The sequence below is a fragment of the Xenopus laevis genome, chromosome 9_10L, assembly GCF_017654675.1.
Source record: "Xenopus laevis strain J_2021 chromosome 9_10L, Xenopus_laevis_v10.1, whole genome shotgun sequence".
NCBI lineage: Eukaryota > Metazoa > Chordata > Amphibia > Anura > Pipidae > Xenopus > Xenopus laevis.
Window position 1 is genome coordinate 178,936 of NC_054387.1, and position 18,769 is coordinate 197,704.

The window sequence follows — 18,769 nt, forward strand, 5'->3', positions numbered from 1 at the left end:
CTCTATTTCGTAACTGTCCCCCCTTATTTATTTACATATAGTGATCATATCCCCTTATATATTTATATATAGTGATCATATCCCCTTATATATTTATATATAGTGATCATATCTCCCTTATATATTTACATATAGTGATCATATCCCCTTATATATTTACATATAGTGATCATATCCCCTTATATATTTATATATATTGATCATATCCCCTTATATATTTATATATAGTGATCATATCCCCTTATATATTTACATATAGTGATCATATCCGCTTATTTATTTACATATAGTGATCATATCCCCTTATATATTTATATATAGTGATCATATCCATTTATATATAGTGATCATATCCCCTTATATATTTATATATAGTGATCATATCCCCCTTATATATTTATATATAGTGATCATATCCCCTTATATATTTATATATAGTGATCATATCCCCGTTATATAAGGGGATATGATCACTATATATAAATATATATTTATATATAGTGATCATATCCCCTTATATATTTATATATAGTGATCATATCCCCCTTAACTGTCCCTTCTCCAGTGTAACCAATCCCAACTTGGCCAGCAAATGAGTGGGGTAGAGAGAGTGTAAGAGAGAAATAAGAGTGAGACAGAGATAAATAGAGAGTAAGAGTGAGTGAGACAAAGAGAGAGAGGGACAGAGAGTGGGTTTTAGAGAAATTGAGAGTGATGGTATAGAGATAGTGTCTATAATGCTGGCAATAGGACATGCAGAATTTATGTTCATGTACGAGGAACGATTGTTCATTGCAATCTCCAGACCTACCACTAACCATTGAGATTAAAAAAAGAACAAATCAGACAATGTTCTGCAAATGAACTGACAATCACACAAAGTTATGTCTTACAAACAGTAGTGATAATCTCCCATTGATAGTGTCAGACAGGCAGTACATGCAGAGATATTATCGTTAGCCGACAGAAATCTTCTAAACTGTTTGAATGACTAAAAGAACAATCGTCATGCTACGAAAAATGTTGGGATGATCCACATGGTCCAAAAAAGGACTTTATCTTTAAAGACAGCCATTGCTTAAAAGATGTGTATCCTTCACGACAAAAATACAATTAAAAAAAAAAATAGGCCCTGGCATTTCAAGTAGACAGAGGCCCAAACAACAACTTACAGCAGCCCCTCTACCATTTGCCACAACTCCCAGATTGCCCGTCTCTCCTCATATATGTTTTACTGTGAGACAATGTGCCAGTGTATGGCCCCCAGAGACAGCCTGGAGACTATGGACATGTGACTGGAGAGACCGCTGCTTCCTGCCTGACCCAATAACATACGTGTCTGTACGTTACCTATAGAGGGTCACACTGAGCAACTCCCTGTCGTCACTTTCTCAAGGCCGAAGTGCAAGAAACTGGGAAAACTCTTCACTACCACAGCACTGAAACAGCCAACTGTCAAAATCTCTTCATCTGAAAGGGCTTGTTCACCTTTAAATGAACTGTTACTAGGATGTAGAAAGTGACATTTTGAGACAATTTGCTATTGGTTTTCATTTTTTATTATTTGTGGTTTTTGGGTTATTTAGCTTTTTATTCAGCAGCTCTCAGCAATCTGGTTGCTAGGGTCCAAATTCCCCTAGCAACCATGCCATTGATTTGAATAAGAGCCTGGAATATGAATAGGAGAGGCCTGAATAGAAAGATGAGGAATAAAAAGAAACAATAACAATATATTTGTAGCCTTACAGAGCATTTGTATTAAGATGGGGTCAGTGACCCCCATTTGAAAGTTGGAAAAGATCAGAAGAAAAGGGCAAATAGCTCAAAAAGTATTACATATACATAAGGAAGACCAATTGCAAGGTAGCTAGGAATTAGATATTTTATAACATATTAAAAGTTACCTCAAAGGTGAACCATCCCCTGAAGTGTGAGTAAAGTCCAAACACTAAGCAACAGCCGTACATGAGAGAGTGTAGAGACAAACAAGGGGCAATGTGAATGGTGGCGGCGGATAAGCACGAGTATGAACGAGTATGAGCGAGTATGAATAAACTGAGCAGCAGCAGAGTTCGTCCGACTCACAAGAACTTTAATGGTGGACTTTGAGGGCCGCTAAATGAGGTACACGCTGAGCAGTCAGAGAGGCGCACTGGTTGGTTGTGCGTAAAAGGCTGCGCAGTGCGTGAGGGGCAGGACGTGAGTGCCTCAACAGCGTGAATTGCTATTGGGCTTCTCGTTATATGACACTGCCATATTGGTGCTCCCACTGGGCGCCTAGTAACTGATGTGATGAGGTCGCTAAGGTGATTGTAAACAGATTGCCTGACAGTAGCACAGAAACTGGGGCAGAAAAGAGCAGCAGCCTAAATCAAGCAATGGTAAGGTCTGAACTCCTGCTCTACCCTTCCTGTGCTCCAGCACCTCTGCTTATTAATCTAATCACCTGTACCCCCCAACTATTCATCATATCCCCAGTTAACTCTCTATCCACCTGTACCCTGAAATCTACATTATACCCCAACAACCATATTCTATTATCCCCTAATCATCTCAGCAATGTCCTCGTCTACTCCAACAACAATCAACTCTCCACTATCACCCCAAACTGGATCACCCCATTCACCTGCAACTTCTGTCACCATATAAAGACACAAGGCTGCAGGCTGAGTTATACAGGGAACTCTGAGTATCACTCATGTATTATAAGGGATAATGTACCCCCTACTGTAAATGATAAGGATATTAGAAGTCACTGAGGGGTTGTTCTGTGACCATATAAAGGCACAAGGCTGCAGGCTGAGTTATACAGGGAACTCTGAGTATCACTCATGTATTATAAGGGATAATGTACCCCCTACTGTAAATGATAAGGATATTAGGAGTCACTGAGGGGTTGTTCTGTGACCATATAAAGACACAAGGCTGCAGGCTGAGTTATACAGGGAACTCTGAGTATCACTCATGTATTATAAGGATAATGTACCCCCTACTGTAAATGATAAGGATATTAGAAGTCACTGAGGGGTTGTTCTGTGACCATATAAAGGCACAAGGCTGCAGGCTGAGTTATACAGGGAACTCTGAGTATCACTCATGTATGATAAGGGATAATGTACCCCCTACTGTAAATGATAAGGATATTAGAAGTCACTGAGGGGTTGTTCTGTGACCATATAAAGACACAAGGCTGCAGGCTGAGTTATACCGGGAACTCTGAGTATCACTCATGTATTATAAGGGATAATGTACCCCCTACTGTAAATGATAAGGATATTAGAAGTCACTGAGGGGTTGTTCTGTGACCATATAAAGGCACAAGGCTGCAGGCTGAGTTATACAGGGAACTCTGAGTATCACTCATGTATTATAAGGGATAATGTACCCCCTACTGTAAATGATAAGGATATTAGAAGTCACTGAGGGGTTGTTCTGTGACCATATAAAGGCACAAGGCTGCAGGCTGAGTTATACAGGGAACTCTGAGTATCACTCATGTATTATAAGGGATAATGTACCCCCTACTGTACATGATAAGGATATTAGAAGTCACTAAGGGGTTGTTCTGTGACCATATAAAGGCACAAGGCTGCAGGCTGAGTTATACAGGGAACTCTGAGTATCACTCATGTATTATAAGGGATAATATACCCCCTACTGTAAATAATAAGGATATTAGAAGTCACTGAGGCTGCAAACTTGAGTATACTTATCTAAACTCCAATATTAATATAATATATACATACATATACAGTGAGTCAAGTGATACAAAATCCATTACATATACAGTGAGTCAAGTGATACAAAATACATTACCAAACCCTGATTTCTATCTAACAGTATAACTAGTATACATCAGCAGTGCACCTAGTGCTTAATCAGTTTATATTCATATTGTAGAGTACATCCCCGCTAACAAATGGTTCAAACCATCTGCAGTCCCTCTGTCACCGTCTTGAGGAGACCAACACTGCTTTACTGTGGAGAATGATGGAAGAAGAAGAGCTGGCCATGAAGAGCGCCTCCCAGCAGTTGGGGCAGTACAGCAGGACTGGGGTAATTTTTGTACTGAACCCTGGAAGCATCCAACATACTCACCTGAATATGTGATGGTTCAGGGTATTTCTATATAAACATTTAATATTTGATACCATTTGTTTGAGTCTCAGACAGATCAATAGGCAGGATGGAGCAGTAAGCATGGTGTGTCCTAACACCAAGGCTAATGAAGTGCTGGTTTTGTGCCATTTAGCAGGCAACTAGCCCAACCCACAAATAGTGTAATTTCCATGTGAATAAGAGCAAATGAGTAGGCGGTGCTTGGGCTAATCTAATACAAAATGAGAAATTGTAAGACACAACTGGAATCAAATTGAGGTGATGCCATCCCCCAGAACATGAGAAGAACAGTAGAAGATGTAGACGTAAGGAAGATGACTAACTATAGATGTGCAAAGTCAAAGTTCTGTTAATAGCTATTGTACTTTGTAAAGAGCAGAAATTAAAGGTTCTTTGTTTTCTAGAGGTGTAAAACTGATGGCCCTTTAGATGTTGTGTAGGTGCAACTCTTGGGACCCCTGACAGCTGGCTGCTTTAGCTCAGTGTAACATAGGTTTCCATGAGCACAGCAAATCCTTAGGGCAAATTTACATCATGATAGTCAACTGCAGTGGGTCTCATTGGTTTCTCATTTTAGTAGGGCTGCACCCAATCCTTAATAGCAAATCCCCCACAAAAGATTTGGCTCGCTACTGTACCCCTAATATATAAACATTTGTCACTTCAGATGAATTTAAATTCTGCAGAAACTACTGTCAGACTCCTGGATGTTATTCACCCCTACTTTTCCATTTTGGGGTCTCACAGTGGATATTTAGTCAAGGTTCCTGGATGAGATGTTCCTGGGGATTCAGCAGAATAAAAAAACAGGGCTGTTAGGGTAGGTGGTTATGTCTGTCATATAGGTGGGCCGAAAGTCTTTTTCAGGTCACTACAGAGAGGAAGGTCTTCCTCCCCCCCCCCCCCATTGTCTGAGCTTTTTGTGTCTCTAGAATATTTCCCAGGCAGTGCTCTCATGGAGAGAGTGTCAGCAACAAGACGCACAGAAGGATCTTCGTAAATTGAGAGAGCAAAGGGAAGAATGTTTGCAAGGTAACAGAGAAATACCCCAATAATGGTCCAGAATAGTGTCAGTGTAATTGGCTATAATACCACCTTGTAACTGTCAGGGCTTTGGGTAACTGGAAATACTAATCCCACCTTGTAACTGTCAGGGCTCTGGGTAACTGGAAATACTAATCCCACCTTGTAACTGTCAGGGCTCTGGGTAACTGGAAATACTAATCCCACCATGTAGCTGTCACGGCTCTGGGAACATTTCCTCTGTGTAATTTCCATTAATAATCCCACCATGTTACTGTCTCAAAATAATAATCCCAACATGTAACTGCCCGGGCTCTGGGAATAATACCGCTGTGTAACTGCCTGAGCTTTGGGTAAATGGGAATAATCCCACTGTATAACTGTCAGGGCTCCGGCTTCAGATTCAGGCCTGTAATGAGGAGTTGCACAGAGCTCAAGAGAATCTACAGCGGCTCAGAGAGTACCAGGACAGACAGCAACCCATGTTCCTACTACAGATTGCAGATTTACAGCGTCAGATACTTAGATACAACCAGGCTAATAAGGTACTTCTCCTAATCTGCCCTAACCCTTCACCCTCATCTCTTCCCCTGCCCCTCCCTCTTGTTATCTGTTCCCCTGGTCCTCCCTTATCTCTGCCCCCACCTCCATCTCTCCCCCTGCCCCTGAACACCCCCCCAATCTTCCCACCTGCAAATCCCAATTTAACTCCCCTCCTGCCCTACCTTACCTTCATCTTTTCTCTTGGCCATCCCTTCCCTCATGTCTTCTCCTGCATCTTTCTTCTTGCCCATCTGTCCTTCTCGCCCTTCTCTCCACTACTCTCCTTACTTTGTTTGTTTCCCCCTACCCAGGACCAAGAGGCTGACATTGAGCTTTTAGCCAATACAGAGATGCAGAAATGTTTGGAAAGGCATCAGAAGCTGCAATTTCAGGCCCTGCAGGGAATAGCAGATGTGAGGCCTTCTGTCTGTCTGTCCATGTGACTTCCTTCAGTGTCAATGGCTTTCTTCTTCGTTACATTGTGCCGTTGTCCCACTACTTGTGTGGTCGCATTTATCATTTTCACAGCTTTAGTTTACACTAACAATTATTTCTCTTTATAAAGTCTCACATTGCACAGATGTCTCTATCTCTCAGGAGATTGTGTTTGGAAAATCACAGAATGAAGCAACAAATCTGCATGTACCAACAGGTGAGATTCCTGCAGCAGGTTGGTGTATGTAAGTTTAAGTGGGTGTAAGGAAGTTTAACTGTTCCTGCAGGGGGTGGGCATATCTGAGTATAACTGTTCCTGCAGGACAGGAGTGTATGTAAGTTTATCTGTTTCCACAGGAGGTGGGGCACTTACAGGAGCAGATCTCAAGGCTTCAGAACACAAGAGATGGCCTACAGAACTGTAGGGCCCAGGAGACCAAGAACACCTGTACAATGTTGGTGGAGAACAGATACAGGTGTGTCAGTAGGCAGTGTGTATAGAGACCCCTCTTTTCCAGTTGGGATTCTATATTGTGCTTTGTGGCGGCAGTGTCCTATTTTACTGTTCATTGATAGGATGTTCTGCAATAGTCAGTTCCATGATGGGAACCTCTCTTCTGTGGATTGTGCTCTTGCAGCTGTCTGGAAACCTTTTTCTTAAAGGGCAGAATTCAACCCTTGTTGCATAAGGGGGGTTTGTACTGATCCTTAAAGGAGTATCATGAAAACTAAAAATGAATATAAGCTTTTGTCATGATAAAATAATAAGATGTATAATCAAACATTCTGTACCACTACGGAGTATCCACTGCCCTCCTGTCAGCACCAGTCTCTCTTCATTCTCTCTCCATGCAGGTATTGGAGTCAGAATTTGAATGACAGTTGGGGGCTTATTTTGCCTAGAATATGTATTAGAGCTCATGCTTTAAAAAAAAAAAAAAAAAAAACTCTAGCAGAGCTCGTCTCACTACATGCAGGGCTTGTCAGTAATTATATTTGTGAATCCGTTATCTGCGTTAGCTCTAAGGCTTAGTCCACACAAGGAGATTCGGGAAGATTTTGTCGCCTGGTGACTAATCGCCTCGTCTTCTGATCGACAATCTCCCCAAAGGCTACAATGAAAAGTTGGCTGAGCTAATGCAGACGCGGGGATCCGTTTTCTATAGTCGCCCGAAGTTGCCTCAAACACGCTGAGGCACTTCAGGGAGATTGTCGCTCAGAAGACAAGGCGATTAGTCGCCAGGTGACAAAATCTCCCCGAATCTCCTCATGTGGACTAACCCTAATACATCTGCTAGGAAAGGGAGCCCTAAAATATATACTAGATCTAATTGTCAATCAAAAGCTGACTCCTGCACAAAGAGAGAATTAAAACAAACAGATGCTGAGAGGGGTTAGAGTGAAGAGTAACTTGAATATTCAAGTAACTAGAATATTTCAGAAACAGTACAGAATTTTTAATTGATTATATTAAGAAGATTTCTTATTTCAGTATGCTGTAGCTTATATTACATTTTCATTGTGCCTGTTGTTTACCTTTAAAAGACTGGTGCAGTGTGATGAACAGGGCTTGAGCTGATCCTTAAGGGCAGACACATGCTGCTATTTAGGGAGATTAGTTGCCCAGGGACAAATCGTTTCTTCTTCAGGCAACTAAGATTAGTCGCCCGAAGAAGAAGCGATTTGTCACTGGGCGACTGATCTCCCTAAATAGCAGCGTGTGTCTCTGCCCTAAAGTGGCAGTATATATGCTGAGCAGAGGAGAAGCAGCTAAAACTTTTTACCAGTCTCCAGATAAGCCGACAGAAGCATAACAGCAGCAATTACACTGCACATCCCATTTCCATGGATTAAGCAATTATAGAGGAGCACATCAGCAAATGGGCTGTATATACTGAGGGGTATAGTTTTTCTTAAAATTATCAGATGTAGACAGATGTAAAATAATAGTTCAGAATTTGACCCCCCCATGATAATAAAGGTCCCACCCCGTTCTTGCTTTAATTGTGTACTGTTTATATATGTAGGACTTCTTGCTGCCTAACACCTGACAGACCTTTTTTCTCCACAGCTGTGCTCCTGATGAAGACTTTGTACTGGATATCCCTCTGGCTTTCCACTTGCCAATATAAATGAAGAGTTATGGGAGTAGGGAGAGGCCACCCTATAGCCGCTCATTGACTAAATTTCAAGAAGAAAAGTTTATGAACGATTTGGGATGACTTAACATATTCTGGACACATATGTGTGCCTCTGATTGCATATATGGGTTTATTGTTGGGTACAACTATATAGCACATCGCTACTTGTGCCCAGGGACATACACACTGAATTTGTTGTCAGTCACATCTAAAAGTAAAATTGCTTTGCAGTCACTTTGGTATCACGTTCTTACACAAGGTTGAACCCTGGAGTGTGACCAACCTTTTAGGTATGTGCCCTTATTTAAGAATAATAATTGGCATGTGGGTTCAAGAATGGTCATAATTGTAAGTGCAGGAGAGTGCCAGCACCAGAGCATTGTTGTAAAGAAATAAACCTTGTGTTTATATGTGTTGTACTGGGAATTAGCATATGTGTATTGTACTACTGAAAAGAAAAACCACAAGGGAGTAACTGCTGTGAAAATAGAGCAAGAAAGTGGTGTGAGCGATAGATATTACTGCAAGTAACTACACTAACAAAAGAGGTGGAGTCTGTGCTCTCATGACTGTCCCAGAATGGGGAGCCATCCTACGAAGTATAGAGAACATACCTAGCTGTGCAGTGACCCTAAGAGAACATACCTAGCTGCACAGAGGCCCCTCTCACTGACTGTCATGGAGAGAGGAGCTTAGAAAATATATCTACAGTCATATGAAAAAGTTTGGGAACCCCTCTTAATTCTTTTGTTTATCATTGGCTGAGCCTTCAAAGTAGCAACTTCCTTTTAATATATAACATGCCTTATGGAAACAGTAGTATTTCAGCAGTGAAATAAAGTTTATTGGATTAACAGAAAATATACAATATGCATCATAACAAAATTAGACAGGTGCATAAATTTGGGCACCTCAACAGAGATATTACATCAATACTTAGTTGAGCTTCCTTTTGCAAATATAACAGCCTCTAGACCCTCCTATAGCCTTTGATGAGTGTCTGGATTCTGGATGGTGATATTTTTGACCATTCGTCCATATAAAATCTCTCCAGTTCAGCTTTAAATCATGATCATCCCATAGATTTTCCATGATATTCAAGTCGGGGGACTTCAGAATATTGTATTCGTCCCTCTGCATAAATGTCTGTAGATTTCCAAGTGTGTTTAGGGTCATTGTCTTGTTGGAATATCCAACCCCTGCAGCGTAACTTCAACTTTGTGACTGATGCTTGAACATTATCCTGAAGAATTTGTTCATATTGGGTTGAATTCATCCAACCCTTAACTTTAACAAGGGCCCCAGTATTCCCTGAACTAGCCCCACAGCCCCACAACATGATGGAACCTCCACCACATTGGTAGGTAGCATGTGTTTTTCTTGGAAGGCAATGTTCTTCGTCTGCCATGCAATGCGCTTTTTGTTATGAGCAAATAACTAAATTTTTGTCTGATCAGTCCAAAGCACTTTGTTCCAAAATGACTGTGGCTTGTCTAAATGAGCTTTTGCATACAACAAGCCACTCTGTGTTTGAGTGAGTGCAGAAAGGGCTTCTTTCTCATCACCCTGCCATATAGATGTTAAAAGAGGTTATTTGTGCAAATTGCACTGAATTGTTGAAGGATGGACAGATAAACCTGCATCTGCAGCAAGATGTTCTTGCAGGTCTTTGAAGGTGATCTTTGGGTTGTCTGTAACCATTCTCACAATCCTCCGCATATGCCGCTCCTGTATTTTTCTTGGCCTGCCAGACCTGGGTTTTACAGCAACTGTGCCTGTGGCCTTCCATTTCCTCATTCCATTCCTTACAGTTGAAACTGACAGTTTAAACCTCTGAGATAGCTTTTTGTAGCCTTCCCCTAAACCATGATACTGAACAAGCTTTGTTTTCAGATCTTTTGAGAGTTGCTTTGAGGATCCCATGCTGTTACTCTTCAGAGGCAATCAGAAGCACAACTTGCAATACCCTTTCTCATGATTGGACACATCTGCCTATGAAGTTCAAGGATTAACAAAATAATCCAACCAATTTGGTGTTGCCAGTAATCAGTATTGAGCAGTTATATGCATTCAAATTAGCAAAATTACAAGGGTACAGTCAGTTTTTCACATTAGATTTAATTTCATACAACTGAATGCTGCTTTACTAAAAATCTTTGTTCAGAAAACACCCCAGAAAGACATACCACTGTTATCTTTTTTGTTGAAAGTGGAATAAATTATTATGCAGGCTGAGAGGGGTTCCCAAACTTTTTCATATGACTGTAACTGCACAGGGGCCCCTCTCGCTGACTTTCCTGATAAGGGGAACTTAGAGAACATACCTAGCTGCACAGGGGCCCCTCACCCCAACTGTCCTGGAATAGAGAACTTAGAGAACATACCTAGTTGTGCAGGGGCCCTAAAATCACATACCTAGCTGCACTATGGTAGCTGGATTATTGGAGACAAGCAGGGGTGTGAAATAATGAACTAAGTTGTGTTTATGGGAGGTAGGTTTGGGGCAGTGGGTAAGCACAGCAGCAGTGTGTACGGTGCAGCACAAGAGATGGCCCGGGGTAGCATAAATGGTAAATCCAGCCCTGAGAGGCGACACACAGAGAGAGCATCTACCATACAGATGTCTCTGGGTGGGGGGAGTTTAACTTGGCTGAAAGAATCATACAGAGATATGTACAGACTGTTTGACACTGCACAGGGAGAGATATTTCTAGAGACTGCACCCAGAGAGACTGCTTGTGTTGTGAGAGAGGGCGCATCTGTTAACTGATCTAGAAACTGTATACAGAAAGAGACTGCTCTAGAGACACAAGAAACAAACTGCATTAGAGACTGGACTTCAGAAAAAAACTTCTCTGTAGACATGGCATGACGACTATTGGTGAGAGAGAAAACAATGCAGAAGACTGCTGAGCCCAGTTTCATCAGCAAATTGTTTCTGTGTCCTCTCACCAGCAAAGGACTACTTTAGAAGCAGTATACAGCAAGAGACTTCTCTAGAGAAAAGAGACAGCAAGTTACCACTGGTGAGAGAAGACACAGAAAGAGACTGTTGTAATGAGTGAGTGAGTGCACACATTGGTCTGTAGTGGAATAGAGACATCAGGGAAAGACGCTGGGCTGGATACACCAACAGGACAAAAAAAGCAAAGGTAAGATTGGGCAGTACTATATAAATATATATGTCCTAACCAAAAGGCAGCCAACACCACTTCTACCCAAAGGCTGTGGACAGTCCTGCTGCATAAAGCCCCCTAATGTTCAGTATAAACCCTCCATGTAACTCCCCTAATCTTAATACAGTATATTCCTCAAATTGTTCCCTATAACTCCTCCTATTACTCCATTTAAGCCTCCCTATAACTCCTCCCACTGCTTCATATAACTTTCCCTATATGTCCTTCTACTGCTTCATATAACCCTCGCTATATTCTCTCATATTGCACCAAATAACCCTCCCTACAACTCCACCTACTGTTCCATGAAATGCACCCTATTCTACTGTACATGTGCTCAAGATAATTCCTTATTTAGGATTTGATTTCCTTCTGTTATTTCAGGAACATACCATGTACTTACTGTTGGTTTGCACTGTACATTTTGCTGGTGATTTATCCTAGGATGGCAGAAAGAGGGTATCATTTACATTCAATAAACTCTACTGTTGTTCTAGGCCCCTATTCACTGGGACTGCTGGGTAGGGGTCACTTACATAGTGATTTCCTTGTGTGTCTGGGTTTAGATGTGCGCATCACGAGCTCCCCTGAGGAGGCGAGCCAGCACCCCATTACCATGTGCCCATCAGAATCGCCAGCGAGGATCAACTCCCATAAGGAAGCTCTACTCACCTTCCAAAGCTTCTGTGAGTGCCCACTGCAGTGGATCCTTAGACTCAGGGGCCTCAGATGGGACAAATGAGGCACATTTAAGAGTGGTACTGCTTGGAGACCCAGGAGTTGGAAAGACCAGTCTTGTGGCCATCTTTCAAAGGGAGCAGGATAAAGAAGCAGCAGAACAGCAGCAAGGTAAGAGGCAGTGTTTTTTGGGGCTGACCCCCTTTATGGACCTGAAGCAATTATAGGGAGGCTCTGTTTTAAGGCCAGCTAGGGTTTGGGGAAATTGTCTATTTGCTCTTTAGATACATCTCAAAGCTCAAATTTGAGTAAAACCTTATTTGCTGCTCTAGATATTATTAGCCTACGATAGGCTGATACATCAATATCTCTATAGTCTATGGTATGTTTTGGGGTGAAGAACTGGAGATACCCAGTGAAGTAGAAACTTGCCCTGGATGAAGGGGCATGTTACAGTTCGATATGGACCTCAGGCTAGGGTGGTGGTGTTGAGAGGAAATTGTTTTTCAGTTTAATAATTCTCTCTAAATAAGCATTGATTTTGTTTTAGCAGAAGTGTTTGAGTGCACCCTGATGGTGGATGGTGAGGAGACCACCCTGCAGGTAATGGATACGGGTGAATGTGAGATGAAGGTAAGAGAGGCAGTAATCGGACCAGGAAAGGTTGGTGGGGGTTTCAGACTGTTTAATGTGTTGGGTCCATCTGCAGAAAGCCATTGGGAGCAGTGATAGTCCCATGCGTCTGGGGAATGCATACATCATCGTGTACTCGGTCACTGATAGGGCCAGCTTTGAGAGTGCTTCAGAACTACGCATACAACTTAGAAGAACTCGTCAGGCTGAAAATATTCCAATAATCCTTGTTGGAAACAAAACTGACCTTGTCCGCAGCAGAGAGGTTTCTGTGGAAGGTAAGCCATCATGGAAGCACCACAGCTAATTTGTATTGATAGATACAACCATAGCAACCAGACACCATTATCCTCACTGCTAGGTAATGGTTACTATAAGTTACTACAATGAGGAACATTACCACCATCTTTAGTGAAGAAACCCTCATGCATGCCAACTTCATAACTGGACTGAGGACTAGTATATAAAATGATTGGTCCCACCCATGCTAAATCACCATGCTTATAGATTCCCACACTCAATGCATTCCACTACCAACCAATAGGAACATGACAGTGACAATACAGACTCCATGTTACCTCCTACACAGAAAGTCTCAGGTTTTGCCCCACTCAGTAGAACTGTTCTGCATGAGTAGTGAATGGCACTATATTCCCCACATTTTAGGAACTTGTTTTTGTCTTTCTGTAGAAGGTCGCGCGTGCGCTGTGGTGTTTGACTGTAAGTTCATCGAGACATCTGCTGTCCTACAGCACAACGTCAAAGAATTGTTTGAGGGGATGGTGCGGCAGATCAGACTACGTAGAGAGGGGGCAGACACATCTGACAGTTTTCGATTGAGGAGCCAACGCAAGGAGAGTCTGACCAAGAGGGCGAGAAGGTTTTTGGACCGGCTTGTGACCAGAAACAGTAAGTCAACTTTGAAGGTCCACTCCCGATCCTGCCATGACCTGTCTGTGCTCTGACAAACTCCACAGTCAAAAGATCACCCAGAATGAGCTCAGACACAGGCTAACTGCCCTTCACATGGACCATGGAGAAGATAATGGACACTAATTGGACACTTACAAGTCAACTCCCACCTGCACTGGCTGGACAGCTAGCATGAAGGATACTTATCACTCATGAACTGATTATTTGTGCACTAATTGAATCTACAATAGATTCTATAAGAACTGATAGTTGCACCAAGCCTCCATGTACAAGAATTGAATTGACTCATTGCTGTATTTGAAATGCCATTCTGCCTGGGGTAGAGTGAAATGTCTGGTGAAAAGTTCTGCCATTTCTGACTCGGAGAATGTAGAAAGTCAGGAAACTCTCCCTCCCCCTACAAGGTTTTATGGAACTATGCCGAGCACCCACTAAATCCAGCACTGAGCAAACAGTGGAAAATCTGAGCAGATTGTTTATGGAGGGAGGCCCAGAGAGGCTACACGGAGAGATGGGGGGTGGGGGCACAAATGGATAAGAATAAACCTTGTGATCATTTTACTGCTCTTTGGTAATGAGATATAATGGCCTCATCCTCTTTTTCTCACAACAACACCCAACTGACTCTTGCTGTAAAGCATTCACCCTGGTACTGTCTGTCACCCCACTGAAGAAATATATTGGCCTCACCCTCTTCCACACCTACACCCAACCATGTCTTACACTGCCTGCTGGGAGGCATCCCCCAACTCACTGCATTTCAAGGAGATCAGGAGTCACAATGTTGTATCCTCCGTCTCACCCTACTCTGGGTACTCTATTATCATTGTGATTAACTGGGACACGCCATGGCAATATATAGATACCCCAAAACATTTGCTTGGATTGGGTTGCAGACATGAAATTCACTGACTCAGTACTGTGTTGTTCCCACTGTCAGCAGATTAATGTTTCCCCACTAACGCCAGTACAGTTAGTTACTATGTCTCCCTGTTACAGTATCTGGTGCCCCTCCCATAGTGCTGGGTGTCAGGGGGTCTGGGTTTCATCTCAGTGTTTAATGACCCACAGCCTCCGGATAAATACAGCCAGTTGTCAGACTCTGCTATTGATCCCCAGGGACACAGCAAGGAGATTTGGAGCCTGGGGCCCGTGTGCACCTCCCCCTAACAGTCTAATTGTGTCTGTATACTGTGCCTCACTACTATACCCCTCATCTTTCCCCTAGCCCCAATCACTGTCACACTGTAACCCCTATATCATATATGCACATAATGTAACTGTATAACAGATATACCCCCATCTGTCCTCTGTCACCCCCATATCATATATACAATGTAAGTGTATAATATATATATTATTTTGACAAATAAAACATCAAACAATTGCAGTCAAACACATGCTGGGAGACTCCTTACATTGGGGGGAGACGATTGGTAAAACCATGGGAGGACCGTAGCAGTGGCGGAGGGTGACCCAAATACAGGGGATTTACATTTAGTGGGTGCAAACCAAAAACAAATAAACAAAAGTCTATGTATGGTGGTGCCAGCCTGTTCCATGATGCCATAGATACATTATGCTATTGGATGGTGCTGGATTACATCCCCCCAATAAATAGTGACTGTCTATGTCATCTTACATCCCCCCAATAAATAGTGACTGTCTATATCATCTTACATCCCCCAATAAATAGTGACTGTCTATATCATCTTACATCCCCCAATATAAATAGTGACTGTCTATGTCATCTTACATCCCCCCAATAAATAGTGACTGTCTATATCATCTTACATCCCCCCAATAAATAGTGACTGTCTATGTCATCTTACATCCCCCAATATAAATAGTGAGTGTCTATGTCATCTTACATCCCCCCAATGAATAGTGACTGTCTATGTCATCTTACATCCCCCAATAAATAGTGACTGTCTATGTCATCTTACATCCCCCAATATAAAAAGTGACTGTCTATATCATCTTACATCCCCCCAATAGTGACTGTCTATATCATCTTACATCTCCCCAATAAATAGTGACTGTCTATATCATCTTACATCTCCCCAATAATAGTGAGTGTCTATATCATCTTACATCCCCCCAATAAATAGTGACTGTCTATATCATCTTACATCCCCCCAATAAATAGTGACTGTCTATGTCATCTTACATCCCCCAAAAAATAGTGACTGTCTATATCATCTTACATCCCCCAATAAATAGTGACTGTCTATGTCATCTTACATCCCCCCAATAAATAGTAAGTGTCTATGTCATCTTATATTCCCCCAATAAATAGTGACTGTCTGTGTCATCTTACATCCCCCCAATATATAGTGACTGTCTATGTCATCTTACATCCCCCCAATAAATAGTGAGTGACTATGTCATCTTACATCCCCCCAATAAATACACCAGCCCCTCTGCACACATTGTTACTGGGCAACTCTGTGCATGAAGTTGGGGCGGTAACACAAGGGAAATAGGAAAATCAAATCATACTTACTGAGATTTTCATTTCCTGTACTGAAGCATGGCAGTGGGTACTAATGGGGTTAACCCCTGGTCACGTGACACGCAGGAAATAGAATAAATTTGAATCCCAGCCCCACCAATCCATCCTTATTTTGCTGTAACAAGAGAGCTCTCCCCACTAGGGCCGGGAAACTTATCCCCACTGCCATGCTTCAGTACAGGAAATTAAAATCTCGGTAAGTAGGATGTGATTTTCCTTTTTCCTGTACTTCACATGGCAGTGGGTACTAATGGGACATACCAAAGCAGTATACATATTATGGAGGGAAATACCTGCAACACCATATCTATAGTAGTTAAATTATACAACCATTGAGATACTACCATGGTTAGGACACACCACAGTAATAATTATACTGTACCATAATATCAATAGCATAGTTCTAGATAAACCAGCTAGTACTTGCAGTGATCTTTGGGTCTCTTTTACTGTAGAACTGTAGCATATACATTGAATTATAATTGATAGTATTTACCATTGAAGAGCAAGATGCAACCTGTAGCAACAATAATTAATTGCAGATACCAAGTATTAACACCATGCATGGTTACTTACAAGACCATAGCTCATAATTGTCCTTGTTCTGCACAAAAGTTACCTGCACCACGTTGGAAGCTTTGCAGAGAATGCTGAATCAAGGAGCAACATAAATAATTCTTAGTTTAGTTACCTATGATAATGCTGGACTGCAAGAAGTATGCAGTACTAATACAAAGAAAATGCATTTAAGAACTGTAGAAACCATCAATAGTGAACTAGAGTATTAAGGACAATAGTTGTGAAATCCTGATAATAATCAGATGGTACAAGAACAATGAATGCATGGAATTAATATGCCACGATTTGCATAAGTATTTGACGTTTAGTAGTAACATATATTAAATATGGATAGTAAAGTGCATGACTTAAATTGTTACATCTGCCATGATAACTGCAGAATATTCAGTAAGTCCAGTATTTTTTTCATTTTTTTTGAGCGGTTGCATCATGATAAAAGGAAGAATTGTAAAGTACAGCATTAATATACTGTGTAGTTGACATAATATTATTCTAGATTATAGAATACACAGTACATGCTGAAAATTGTCATGAATTGACCCGTTAACAGAGCGTATGTTGCACTAAGTAGTTAAAATCTAGTTATAGATATGACTTCATGTACACCTTTATCATTAATAGAGGCATCCAGAAAAATGATGGACTGCCGAATGTATATCATTTATGTTGAGTAGTTGCACCTAGTAAATTTAGCTGGTGAATCCACACCTATGTATGTATAGTGTTTGCACTCATTATTAGCCTTAGAAATGTTGTAGAACTGCATATTCATAATATAGAATTCATGATTTGCCTTTGTGCAGTACATATACCATTATGTATTACGTTAAGTAATTGCCATATGTAAAATAATGACTGCATAAGTACAGTGCGTATGTATATAAATATCTATACACACACACAGAGTGATTGTAGCTAGTATTAATGAAGAACTACAGAACACCATAATTAATGGGGAAGTCAACATGGCATGCTTAAGTACATTAGTACAATGAGTATCTCAATCTAGTAGCAATGGTGAATCAAATAATAATGATCACTGGATGCATAAATATACCAAGTAGCTGCATAGATAATATACCGAGTCATTACAGACTACAGATTGCATAGTATAAACTTGCTGAGAAGCTATAACATGGTATTTACTGAAAAGTTGCTTGCATCCATTAAGTATAAAGAACTTTTATATACATTGTACATTGTACAGCACATTACTTATACTTTATACATTATTTCTATTGTACTTGTATACATTGTACAGCACATTATATACATTATACATTATACATTGTACAGCACATTATATACATTATACATTGTACAGCACATTATATACATTATACATTGTACAGCACATTAATTATACTTTATACATTATACATTGTACAGCACATTACTTATACTTTATACATTGTACAGCACATTATATACATTATACATTATACATTGTACAGCACATTATATACATTATACATTGTACAGCACATTATATACATTATACATTGTACAGCACATTATATACATTATACATTGTACAGCACATTAATTATACTTTATACATTATACATTGTACAGCACATTACTTATACTTTATACATTGTACAGCACATTATATACATTATACATTGTACAGCACATTATATACATTATACATTGTACAGCACATTAATTATACTTTATACATTATACATTGTACAGCACATTACTTATACTTTATACATTGTACAGCACATTATATACATTATACATTGTACAGCACATTACTTATACTTTAAACATTATACATTGTACAGCACATTAATTATACTTTATACATTGTACAGCACATTATATACATTATACATTGTACAGCACATTATATACATTATACATTATACATTGTACAGCACATTATATACATTATACATTGTACAGCACATTATATACATTATACATTGTACAGCACATTAATTATACTTTATACATTATACATTGTACAGCACATTACTTATACT

The 18,769-nt window shown here is 40.6% G+C and overlaps 3 protein-coding genes across 4 annotated transcripts in view; 2 read left to right on the plus strand and 1 right to left on the minus strand.

Moving 5' to 3' along the window:
- hck.L (HCK proto-oncogene, Src family tyrosine kinase L homeolog) overlaps positions 1 to 2,162 on the minus strand; it is a 31,756-nt gene extending 29,594 nt beyond the window's left edge. Inside the window, exon 1 of the mRNA XM_018233973.2 lies at positions 1,905 to 2,162. The gene's annotated coding sequence lies outside the window, so the exon portion shown is untranslated. The remainder of the gene's footprint in view (positions 1 to 1,904) is intronic.
- LOC108700739 (uncharacterized protein C20orf96) lies at positions 2,027 to 8,671 on the plus strand. The gene is made up of 9 exons (XM_018234665.2): positions 2,027 to 2,044; positions 2,307 to 2,381; positions 3,901 to 4,056; positions 5,052 to 5,151; positions 5,530 to 5,687; positions 5,997 to 6,098; positions 6,251 to 6,337; positions 6,478 to 6,596; positions 8,192 to 8,671. The coding sequence occupies exons 1-9, from the start codon at positions 2,027 to 2,029 to the stop codon at positions 8,250 to 8,252; spliced, it is 876 nt and encodes a 291-aa protein (XP_018090154.2). The 3' UTR covers positions 8,253 to 8,671.
- A 1,787-nt stretch (positions 8,672 to 10,458) lies between these two features.
- On the plus strand, positions 10,459 to 15,068 carry rem1.L (RAS (RAD and GEM)-like GTP-binding 1 L homeolog). Of its 2 annotated transcripts, none has more exons than XM_018234668.2 (5): positions 10,459 to 11,413; positions 12,004 to 12,286; positions 12,666 to 12,748; positions 12,825 to 13,026; positions 13,439 to 15,068. In XM_018234668.2, the coding sequence occupies exons 2-5, from the start codon at positions 12,004 to 12,006 to the stop codon at positions 13,711 to 13,713; spliced, it is 843 nt and encodes a 280-aa protein (XP_018090157.1). In that variant the 5' UTR covers positions 10,459 to 11,413; the 3' UTR covers positions 13,714 to 15,068. The 2 variants fall into 2 exon arrangements, with proteins under 2 accessions (XP_018090157.1, XP_041432792.1); XM_041576858.1 differs by having other exon boundaries at positions 12,669 to 12,748.
- Positions 15,069 to 18,769: the final 3,701 nt, after the last annotated feature.